The sequence below is a fragment of the Diceros bicornis genome, chromosome 12 (assembly GCF_020826845.1).
Source record: "Diceros bicornis minor isolate mBicDic1 chromosome 12, mDicBic1.mat.cur, whole genome shotgun sequence".
Taxonomy (NCBI): domain Eukaryota; kingdom Metazoa; phylum Chordata; class Mammalia; order Perissodactyla; family Rhinocerotidae; genus Diceros; species Diceros bicornis.
In genome coordinates, this window is record NC_080751.1 from 77,226,303 (window position 1) to 77,238,719 (window position 12,417).

A 12,417-nucleotide genomic window follows, 5' to 3' on the forward strand; every position below is an offset into this window, starting at 1 on the left:
GAACTAATCATTTGAATAATTATGCAGTATTTATAAGGTCTACATTTCTCTTTCTTTCTTTTTTGATAAGGATGATGACTGAAGATAACGTATTAAAAGTATTACACTGTCACTTTACCCACACCACCTCTGTACCTCCACAAGAACCTTCGGCAGGGCCATGTCATCCAACGCAGCCCTGAGGACAGGTATTAATAACCTGAGGCCGTCAAAGCGCCATGTTGGGAGGGAACTGAGGTGGCTTCTCTCCAGTACCGTCATCTGGTTACTTTTTCAGTGATGCATATCATCTCACATAGACTGGCCATCTTTCCAGAAATGATTACTGGCTATATGTCCCATGCTCTGTGGGATCCTCTCATTTGAGAGGAATCATATTTAGGTTGATCCTTGTCGAAAATCAAAAAAACGAAACACACTCAATGGATGGTTTAACCATGATACTGCACAAAGTTGAAAAACAATAATGAAATAAAAATCTTAAGAAATTTCCCAGAATACAGCCCAAAGACAAGGAAAAGAAAATGTGAAAAAGAAATCAGGATGTAACTGACAGAATGAGGAGTTCTAACACACATCCAATCCGCGTCCCAGGGGAGAGACTGGAGAGAAGATAGGCGAGGGCACACCCGCCAAGACAAAGGTCGAGAATTTTCTATAACTAACTCCGAGACAGAAAACATGAGGCGTCAAAAGTAGCAGAAATACAGAAGGATCTGTATCCAGTCCCCACGTAGGAAGCTGCACACACCACCGGCAGAGGTCGACAAGCAGCCCGAGAAGAGCCCTCCCCGGGAACAGCAGCCATGTTGAAAGCAAACACTAGAAACCAAAGGGTGGAAACCATGTTCAAAGTTTCAGAGAAAATAACCTGTGTTAATATAAGCTGAACAGAGTTTGCCACCAACAAGCCTGAAGTTCTAGTGAGAGTCCTTGAGAAAAAAGAAAACCGATGGCATATGGAGCATTAAATGCAGTAAGTCATGATGAGAAATGAGGCTGTAAACATTTCCGTAGACAGCAAGCTTAAGAATCATGACTTATGTGGGGTGAAGAGTGGCTTCATAGCCAACAGCACATAGCCAGGACAGGACAATCCAGTGTTATAAGGTCCTTGTATTATTCTAGCAGGAGGTTAAGATATTGTATCTTTACATCTTACAATCAAAGTATAGATGGTAAAATTTCAAAGGCAACCTCTAAATAAATGGAAACGAAGTCCATAAATTTCAAACCTGTAGAGGAGAATTGTTTTAAAAGACACAATAAATAGTAACAAAATAACTAAAAATCAAGAAGGAAAAGTAGCATAGTAAAGGGACAAATGAAAATCAAAAGGCACAGATCAGAAACGAGGGAAACACATCAGCGATCACCATAGCCTTGAATGGAAGTCTATGGATTGTCAGCCCAGAGTGTGGAAAATAAGAAAAAGGGTGCAAAAATGCAAAGAAAGTGAAAGGAAAGAGACCACAGAAATGAGTAAAAAACATGGTGCATGGATCCATGGAGCCAGAAGTTGGTTTTTTGAAAAAATGAGTAAAATGTGCAGTCTCCTGTTGAAATTCATTAAAATAGAAAAAACCTTATGGAAAAATATTAAAGAGGACCTAAAAAAGGGAGCAGTATATCCTTTTCACAAGCAAGAAAGATGATTTGTCCAGTAGATCTAAATTTCATGCAATTACAATCAAAACCTCAACAGACTTTTTGTGGGATCTGATCAGAGGCTTTTAAAATTCACAAGAAAGAACAAAAGAAGAGAGAAGATGGAAAAAAGAAAGTGAATTAGGAGGTGGGGAGAGGGCTTAGCCTACAGATCACAAAGTTTAAGATAATAGTTAGTAATGAAGTAGTGCGGTGCTGATACTATGTGGACACATGGGATCCAGCAAGGCCTCAACAATAAACGCGGGGGCCAGGCTGTATGGAGCTGTACGACCACATGGCATTGAGGGTCACTGAGGAAAGCGGTGGGGACAGCTGGTTTCCCATGAAAGTGGGTCTGGACCCCAGCCTTTCACATGTTTTCCAACAACACATCTCACCTGCCTTAGAGACCTGAAGTGAAAAACAACCTTAAAAATATTCAGAAGAAAATATAAGCAGATACCTTTATGAGCTTAGGGTAAGAAAGGATTTATTGAACAAGATCCTAAAACCACAAACTCTTAACAGGAAGAAATGGACACCTTTGGCTACAGTGAATTAACTTCTTTTTATCAATAGATAGCATAAATAAAATGAAAACTCTGTGAGAACAGATCTGTGACCCATAACCAACAAAATATGAACTCCAGGCATATATGAAGAGCTCCAAAGGATCAGCTGGGAAACGACAAACAACTCACGTAAATGGGCAAAAGCGAGGAAGAGCATTTCACAGAAGAGGAGAAACCAAAGGTAAATGGGAACAGGAAAGGCAGATAGACCCCCTCAGTGATGACAAAAATGAGAACAAACCCTGGGAGACAGCAGACATTTTACACCCATCGAGCTTGGAAATACTAAGTCCAAAAACACCCAGCCCTGGAGAGGCTGGGGGTCGCCTGGAATTCCCGGTGCTGGAGGGAAGGTTGATCGGCAGCCATGTGTAGAGAGAAGTTGTCATTATTTTGAAAATCAAACACTGGCATCACCTCGTACCCAGAAATTCTAGCTCTGTGTCTACAGCCAAGAGATATTTGTGAGTATGTTTATGGCAGCCCTGATTTTAATGACAACAAATTGGGGAAAAAACCCAGGAAACAAAAGCCAAATGTCCAGTGATGATTGACAATCGATAAATAAATTGTAGTATATTCACACAATTAAATACCATATGGCAACAAACAAACAAAAACACACTAGGCCCGCACACATTTGTGCATCTTAAAAACATAACAGTAGGTAAAACTGTAAATCCCAGAGACCTATGACAGAACAATATTCTATAAGGCTCAACATAAGATGAAACGGTCTATTTTTCGGGATATATACATAGGGATAAAGCTATTTTTTTATCAAGGGGATGACAAACTCAAGATTCAGGATGGTGTTTATTTCGGGGCAGGCCGGGAACGGTACACAGGAGTGACACATCGATAGAGGTACAAGCTAGTGACAATATTCTAGTTACTGATCTGAGTGGTGAGTTGTTGGGCATTTGTTTTCTGAGTTTGCTTCATAACTCACACAGACGCTAAGTGCAATTTTTAAGTATCAAGAACTGTATTAGAAGATTAAAAATGAAAAGGTGTGCTGTTTCAGAAATGTACTGTGCGCACGTGAATCTTTCTCTCTAGGCTCTGCCTGTAGGTCAAGCAGCTGGTCCTTCTGACGGTGGGACTGGATCTGATTTCCAAGGAAACATTGTTTCAAACTGTCACAGGAGTCTAATTGGTATCACTAACCGCTCAGTGGTGGGAGTCAGTGGAGGGAGGAAGGCTCGGCACCGGCCGGCAGGGGCAGGTCTGGGCCCAGGTCTCTGAGGGAGGAGGCCCTGAAGCGGAGCCCAGAGCCACACCTCCCCCTTCTGTCGCTCAGCTCTGGTTTTCTGGGGACGGTGGAGGCTGGGAACACGACAAACACTCGTTGGCAATACACAGCGTCGGACTTCCTAGGTGACTTCTACTAATTCAGGAATGAAGCCCTTGCAGTGTCCCTTGCAAGTGAGTCTGATGGAAGCCTCCTGAAAACAACCTGCACAGGTCCTGTGGTCGGTGTTCCACGGCAAGTCAGAGGAGGGACCCTGAATTCCACCCCGAAACTAAGCCCTCCTGCATGCTCACTGAGGTATTACGAACTACGACAAACTATCCTTAAAACACTGCATTAGAAAATACAATGACAAGGCGTCCCACCTGGGAACAAATGCGTCCCAAAGCCACGTTTTCAGTCTTCCCCCTGAAACTGTCACCGTGACCTCTGTTGGGCAGTGGACTGGCCTTTTAATTCTGCCCGGGGAGCGTCTGGTGAACGGACGGCCCGTTAGGTTAAACGGAAGGAAAGCCGAGCTTACTGTGTTGCTGGAGTTGCCGTTCAAATGTAGACCGCTGTCGAAGAGGGGAGAGGACGCCCCGCTGCTGTGGTCGCTGGATGGTCCCGGGGACCCTGGAAACAAGCAGAGACATTCATTCCAAATGGGGCTCCAGGGCGGGTCCCCCGAGATTACAAACGCCTTCACTGCCACCTGGGGAAGTCGACAGGACAAACGCCCGGTCCCCAGTGGAGGAGTGGGAGGCTGGGCACAGGCTGTGTTTCCATGCTGGCCCCGCACCCCTGCACGGTCATGCGGCCACCTCAAGTGGAAAGCAGGGTGGGGGAACGCGTGCCCAGCTCGCCATGAGGCTGCGCAGGGCCCAGAGAGACAACAGCTCCTGCATAGGCGCCTCACCCCCTACGTCACCCGGGGGGGCCGTCAGCGCTGGTCCACTGGGGACTGTGTATATTTGTGCTTTCTACCGCTAGGATACTGTTGGCTAATTTCCTAAAAGTTACTCTTGACTTCCTGATCTTAATTTTGTTATTATTTATTTGTTTGACATTTTCTGATTACCTTTGCTCTACAGATTGCTTCAGCAGAAAATCTAAAGATAAACCAGGTAAGTTTGTGGACAGCGGTATTTAAGCAGCAGCAGCAGCTAGAGCCTCAGCAGGGAGCCGAGGTCGGGGGCCTGGAATGCCGGCCCCAGTCAACTGAGGATCCAGGACGAGCATCTCATCTCCAGCATGTCAATACCTTTCTGAGCCACGGTCTTCTTCTCCAGAAGTAGACACTGGTCTAAATGGTCCCCATCACTCCCCTCTGACGGGAGGCCCCCAGCACTGGGGGGCCGGGGGCACCTGTCCCCACACTCGCTCCCCACTGTCCTGTGATAACCTTCGTGCTGGCCCGCCGTTCCTTCTCTGGACTGTGGCCCTGGGAGCACCGGGCGAGGCCTGGTGTGGGTGAGGCAGAGCCTCTGTCTCCACTCTGCTCTCAGCGTGAGAGAGCAGTGTTCCCGCATCTCACAAATGCACCAACAGACAGGACGAGGGGCAGGGAGCGCATCAGCTTATGTCAGTACTGATTATGGGCCAGGGACCATGCTCGGCAGCACGGGGGAGCCACTGGACCCCGCGCCTGGACAGGCCACCAGAGCCATGGGCGGCGAGGAAAAGACAGCAGAGCGCAGCCCTGGCCTGCCGAGCGGGAGGCGCCTTCTCCTGAAAATGATGCAGAAGCAGCACTCGGACTCGGCGGGCCCAGGACAGACTGCGGCTGCACTCAGGCTGCACACCTCACTGCCCTCCGGACCCAGTCGGCAGCTTCAGAGAAGCCAGGGACCCGCTCCTCTCCCATCAGCACGGGCGACTGGCCTCCTCGGATGGGCCGGCCTGGGTCCAGCGTGTGGCCTGGACAAGGCTCAGTGGCCAACCTGGCACACAGACTCATTGGTTTTCTTTTAGCTTGAAAATTTTCAAAGCCAACGTTAGCCCTTCAGCAGCCAATTATTGGGGGAATAAATGACATTAGGCAGAGGTACCAAACTGGCAATTTGACCTACAAATTGTTTTGTTTAACAAAAACCAAGACATTTCACTTAAAAATCCAGATTTCTGACTTTCTTGGAAAAACTAGAAAAATCTGACACCAGTGGGGTACAGTTCTCCAAAGATAACAAACGGCCGGAGCTGAGCAGGACTGGCCCCTTCAGCAGGGACTGCAAACTGTGCCCAACCCCACAGTCTGTGAGGCCACCTGCCTGGCCCCGTAGCGCCCGTCGTCCTCGCTCTCCAGAGAATGGTATAGAAGTGGCCAGATGCAGACAGACAAAGATGAGCACCGTCAGTCACATCACCATAGCATCCTTGTAACTTGACGAGAACTGAACTAAAAGCCTTGTGTACATCATTTATTTTACTACTCAAAATGCAAACCTCTGATGTGGTATTTTTAATTAGCACCACTTCACAGATGAGGAAACTTAGTGGGATACTGTGCAATTACTGTTTGTCATCAGTTTTCTCCTTTGAAAACAGGGGATCATACCAAACACCCCAGCGGTGGTTCGCGGGAGCATCTGAAGGCTCACACGCACAGCACCTGGTACAGTTCAGGTAAGGCAGGGGCTCAGGCGACCCAGTTTCCCTTACACACTGGACAGCACAACCAGAGCTTACAGACTGCTCCACAAAATCCAGATAAATTCAGGGGTCTTCACACTGATGGTGACTTATCAAGGGAAAGCAGAATGATTTCATGCCATTTCCAAAGCCTGGGAATAGTGTCAAGAAGAAAGGCTGTGTTCTCTGACACCCCCTCTCTCCCGCAATATTTTCTGGCCAGAATATGAGGGTGGGCAGCTCCCTGTGCAACATTCACTTTGTGCAGATGGCACACAAGAACAAATACTTGATCCTGCAGCCTGACCACGCGCAACTCCCCTGCCCCGAAAGTCAGGGGCATCTGGGGGTTACAGTCACGGAGCCCTTATGGATCCCTGAGCAAAGTCCAGGGCCTGTTGTGAGCCCATCTGAGCACCTGACTCGAGGACAGAAGTGCCGAGAACGGCACAGAGGCAGGATCTGTCATGACCGGCCATAAATCGTCACAACTACGCGTGCTGCCAGCAGAACGGAGCCTTGAGCTTCCCGCCCCCAGCGCCTGTGGGAAAGGGGTGTGTGAGGCTGGAATGGAACTCCTGACTGATACAGACAGACACTGACGGAACCGACACATATCTAGCCGGATGCCTTACCGCTTGATCTGTATCCACGTCCCAGAATTAAAACGAAGGCCGGACAACATCACACACGCAAAGTCGTTCGGAAACCACCAGCAACTCTCACTGTAGATGGCAGCGTGGTGCAGCCTGGCGATGTGGGGGCTCTGTGGCCACTCTTACCCCTCAAATCCACCCCTGCACTTTTCAAGGTGCAGGGTCAGCCAGCTAATACACTCTCTTGTATCCTTTTCCCATCTAAAAAATCTGAAGACCTCAAATTTCTGTAAGACACTCCACACCATATGCCTACATGCAAAGTCATGTACTAAAAGGCTCTGAGAATCTGGACGTGAGAACTACTTAACTTTGCTTAAACAGTCATTCTCAATTTTATTTGACCACCAAACTTTCTTTCCTGTTTTCGTTTATCACCGTAAACCTGCTACCCATGTAGCGCTGTGTGAAGCCCCCACCGCGCAGCGCAGTTTCTGCTCCAGCACTGTCTTCTTTCCACCCACTTCCTGCTACGCTTTCTATCTGCAGCTCTTCTCCAAGGCCACGCGTTTTATCTCCGTAACTAGATCATCAGTGACTTGAGAGCAAAATCAAAATCTTTCTAGTTTTCTTCATTCTCCAAAAACCCCAAGGACAACGCTGTAGATAGACGCCACACATAACTAAAAGTTCCAAATAAATAATGATTGAATGAGTGAATGAATGAATGAGTGAATGAATGAATACATTTTAATTTGACACTTGTTTGTAGGCTCTTGGTTTCTATTAACTTAATTCTGATGAATATTTTTGCCTCTATTATCCCAAAAGAGAAATTTGAGCAGTTGTAATAGATTTTTTTATCACCAACAAAATCTACTACTTAAAAAATGATCAGTATTAATAATTACTAATGATAAAAATAGACTTAGTTGGCATCAAAAACCAAGCAGTTTGGCGGAGGCAGAGCCTTGACCTACCCCGGAGTCCACTTTTGGCAAACAGGGCCAGACCACCGCTTCCAAAGAAGGGAAGCGGCCAGCGAACTGAGCGGAAGCTGAGTGGGAGGGGGATGGGAGACGCAGCAGAAGCCAATGGGAACCCAGTGCACCCTCTTCACCTGCACCGACCTTGGCGAGAGAGCGCCCCACCCTGTTAGAGCCCTGAGGGCGGCCCGTAACTGAGGCCCTGAGGCCCCGGGGGCCACGCAGGCACCATTGGCCATGTGCCGACTCCTGAGAGACACCCTAGGTGCCTTCCGTGCAACACCGTAAAGTGAACCCCCCTCTCTATCCGTACACACAGACGTCTACAGGACAGAAGTGCAGGTGGGCAGACTGACACACCCCTGGTAGTGTGAGGCTGTGATCCAGCCGCCCTCCACGTCTACGACGCCAAACACTCGAGGTCGTCACCAACGCTCAACCTTGACTGTCAGGGCCTTTTACACGCTTCTGGAAGGAACCCCAGTGAAACCCGAGAAACATGTTGCTCACGCCGTCTTATACGAGAACCCCGAGTGCAGCCGACAGCAGCTCACTCTGCACAGTGGACTTCTTACATCATCCTTCTTTTAGACATTCCTTCTGAGATTCAGAGAAACTGAGAGACCATGTGCTCTGTCTCTGCTCCACTGTCAAGGTGCTCAGACATCCGGGAGGGCCGTGCCCCAGCTCTATTACATTTCCTTAGTTTAATCTCTGCGTTTCACCCGAACTGCAAACCCTTCCTCCACCTCAGTTATGAGCCGAATGTGTGTGTCCCCCAAAATTCAAAAGTTGAAATCCTAACCTAGAGTGATGGTATTTAGAGGTGGGGTCTTTGGGAGGTGACTAGGTCATGAGGGTAGAGCCCCCATGATGGCATTAGGGTCCTTATAACAGAGACCCTGAAGAGTCCCCTCGCCCCTTCCTCCATGCGAGGACACAGCGAAAGACGGTGTCTGTGAAACGGGAGGAGGCTCTCACCAGACACGGAATCTGCTGACATCTTCATCTGGAAGGTCCAGCCTCCAGAACTGTGAGAAACACGTCTGTGGTTTAAGTCTGTGGTGGTAAGTCAGCCCCTAGCAGATTGAGAGCCTCCACGTCAGCCTGACTCCCTCTGCTCTCTCCATCCAAACTGCTCAGCCACGCTCGTTGGCTTCATTCAGGGGTCCCCAAGGACTGGGTGTAATTGGCCATGAGAACAGGAGAGGGATGTGAAATTCTCTTTGGGATACACAAGTCAAATGCGCTATTGCCTTCTCATTTTTTAAATATATGCATTCTTCTCCTTTTCAATCTACTATGTTCCTCTTCTTTTCCAAAAACCTATGAAATACTGTAGGTTAGTGTCATCCTCCTCAATCCCGAGGGTTACATCTGCTTCAGAACATCAAATGCTAGTCTTGCCCATCTCTGGTCCTCTCACCCTCATGAGGACCTTCAGAGAGGCCAGTGCTCAAGGCCCCGTGGGATGTGACACAGTGCTACGTGTATTGTTTCTCTGAACTTTTGGACTAATCTCTTAGGTTTTTCACTTTCCACTACTTTGCTCTGGAGTACTTGCCTTTCTGCACACACAACCCCTCGGTGTCCCTTCTTTTCATCCTGGACCCTCTGGGAACTCTCTGTCAACCTATCCTACTACAGACGTGTTCGTCTTGTAAGAAGACAGGACATGTGGTGAATCTTACTGATGTATTTTCACAGCAATGGGAAGAATATCAATTTTTCTAAGAAGAGTGAAGAGCATAGTTATCCCCTTGCTGTCTGGTGGGAAAATAAATGGAATTGCTGAAATTGATTTGCTTAGAGTTACTCAGGAAGATGTAAGTAGAAACAGGACTACGAGTTCATTGACCCTTTTGTCAAATGCAGACCTTAACGCAAGATTGGGTTTCAGCAACTCTGGGGGACACGGCCCCCAGAGAGGTGTACCGGGGCCCAGGTCTGGCAGCCAAGGAAGAGAGGCATTGACAACGAGGGAAAATGAGAGGAGAGAGAGAAAATACAGAGAAGATAAGGTTAGACCAGGGCAGGGAGCTACTTTTCCACACTAGAGAAAGAACAGAAGAAAGGAAGGAAAAACAGTCTAGAGGAGAAGGGGCTGCTGCTGGCGAGACGGGGGGGGCACCAGTTCTCCATCCGTCAGGTGGGAGGTCAAGCTTCTATGTCCGATGTGACCCTGTTGAGTCACCAGCAGAACTTCAGCTCCTGGGGAGTCTGAACTGTGCCTAACGCCTTATCTGACTGCCAAGGACGGCACCAGAGAGAGGGGCCCCTGGCCTATGATGCTAAATCAGAGGAATGATGATAACTTTATAAATTTTATAAAGACATGACAGCTGATAGAATAAGTAAAATTCATAATAACTATTTTGATTAAAATATTTTTATGGATTTGTGATTTATCACTTCCACACTGGATCAAAATTCATGTACAAGAGAGAATGACAAGCTCTGCATGAAAATATGGGAGCCACTGTATAGTACAGAATTACTGTTATTTTCTCTTTTACATTAAAACTTTCTTGTCAACATAGATATTTTAAATTCAAACTTTGTTTCTGTGTATGTGCATACGTGTGTGTACAGGTAAACATAACCACAGCAAGTTGAAGAAGGAGACTTATAGTTAATTAATCAACAATTAATCAAGGTGTCTGTTGATGCATTCTCTTCAAAAGGGTGTGGATGTATTAAAATGAAGAAACTCTCAGGAACACAGAACACTAAGGCGCCTCTCCATGTCTTTACTCTGTCCGAATATGTGCTCAGGCCAGTGCGATTTGGACACAGAATGTGGTGGAGGAGGGAATCCCAGCCCCTGATACCTGCCCCCTCTTACCTAACGGGAGCTTCAGAAATGATGGTGCTTCCCTGAGATACTCAACAGTGATGGTCACTTCATCGCCAGCATTTCTCAAAAGATGCACCTGTCAACATGACAAAAAATAGCTGCTTTACCATCACAGAAGGACCAGACACGGAACTGAAAGACAAAATCCCTACACACCTCCCGTTTCTCGGGAATTCAGGGTTCACGATTATGTCTGAAACACGGAAAGTCCTGCAGGCTCACACTGGGACGGCAAAGGAGTGGCTCTGCCCCCACAGGCCACCACTCCTGTGCTCTGTCCACGGGGCCGCCACGGCTTAACCACAAGAGCAGGCCCTCTGCACACTCTAGGAGTGTAGTCTACCAGAGAGGAAAATCACATGAGAAATCACTTCATTAGTACAAACAGCCAATTTTCAGACATTGGCAAAACACGTGCCAACTGGATTAACAGTCACAGCAAACCATAAATATTAGCTTCGAAGTTTAAATGAGATTTTAATTCTCAAGAAATGAGTGGGCATCACTGCAATGTGACGTAACACTTCTCTGCTGGAATGTCAAATCATCGTCACGGTTTCAGAACTTCACACGCAGTCGCGAATATTTCATCACTTACAGCATCTCAAGTCAGCTTCAGCGCCTGGTGTGTTCACTGCTGTTGAAGCAAATGTGATTTAGACAGTAAGAAGCCTGGAAGTCATGAAGCTGGACTTTTAGGGTCAGCGCAGGCCCACTCACGCGCGTCTGCAATGCCTTCTCTTCATCCTCATCACGGGGCAGGGGCGTCCAGCCCTCGCCCTCACCTCCACATGCACCCGTCCCTACCCAGCTCTTCCCTCCCTCTGTCCTTGCCTCCCCTCCCCTGTTTCTTCTGTGACCCCCAAGTCCACATTCTTACTTGGACGCCGACAGTGTGGACAGCCTTCCAAAGCACTTGGTGGAGTGGGGGTGGGGTCAGAACCTGGATTACAAATATCTGAGGGCCTCCACAGCCTTGAGATCCACGAGTGCCCTTCTCCGTCATTCACGGACATTCCCCATCGGGGAACCAGCCTTCTGTGCAGCTCTGTCGCCTGCTTTCTCCTCCCAGTTCCTCGGAGCTGCCCACCTGGACCCAGGCCGCCCCACGGACGTTGCTGGTCTCAGGGCAGCTTCACCAGGCCTTGACCTCAAGGCCTTGACCTTCACTTTCACCTAGTCCTGTGAAATCCCACTAAACACCCAGGCCCAGCGTCAGAGAAAGTGCTGAAGCGCCGCCCCCAGCCCCGTCCAGGGTCTCCAGTGTGCTCCCTCCTGCTTCCCTCTCATGACTGGTCCCTGAGGCCCTGTGCTGACAGCCTCCTGCATCCAGGCGCTGTCGTGTCTTTATCGTGTATTAAGTAGCACCATCCTGTGGCACCGTCTCCATTCGACACTCCTGAGGCTGGTGCCCAGGCATGGGGCTGAGGCAGGCCTTCCCAGGGCGTCCCCTCCCTGAAGGCACCTCTTTCCCCTGCTGTCTAGACATAGTGTATTCACAGGCACACTGGATAAAACACCCCCGGCAGCCGTTCACCCGCTGTCTGGTGCCGCCCGTGTCCTGGGGAGGACCCACACCCTGCCCTCAAACATCCAGTAGACCAGTGACTACGACATGGAAGCCGTCTCAGACCACCTCACGGGGGTGCTAAAGCCCAATGACGAGTGACTTGTCTGGGACCATCCTCCACGCCTGCGGAGGCCGGGGGAGGAAATAACCAGTCCCCACCAGCTTCTCCTCGCTGACAAGCAGCAGACCCTCAAGTTCTCCCTTGACGAATGGAATCCAGCATGAGTCTGAGGACAGCTCAAGGTCACTGCGTCCTCTCCTTCTGCCTCAAGAGGACCCAAGTCCTGCCATGCCCGTCCTGAGGAGCCCCCTGCTCTGGAT

The 12,417-nt window shown here is 48.7% G+C and overlaps 1 protein-coding gene across 6 annotated transcripts in view; it reads right to left on the bottom strand.

Moving 5' to 3' along the window:
• Positions 1-12,417, bottom strand: part of SNTG2 (syntrophin gamma 2) — a 303,678-nt gene that overhangs the window by 152,814 nt on the left and 138,447 nt on the right. For all 6 annotated transcript variants that reach the window (XM_058551873.1, XM_058551875.1, XM_058551872.1 and 3 more), the window contains 2 exons: positions 10,515-10,602; positions 4,001-4,092 (listed from right to left, as the gene is read on the bottom strand). In XM_058551873.1, coding sequence (XP_058407856.1) covers positions 4,001-4,092; positions 10,515-10,602 — 180 coding nt within the window. The remainder of the gene's footprint in view (positions 1-4,000; positions 4,093-10,514; positions 10,603-12,417) is intronic.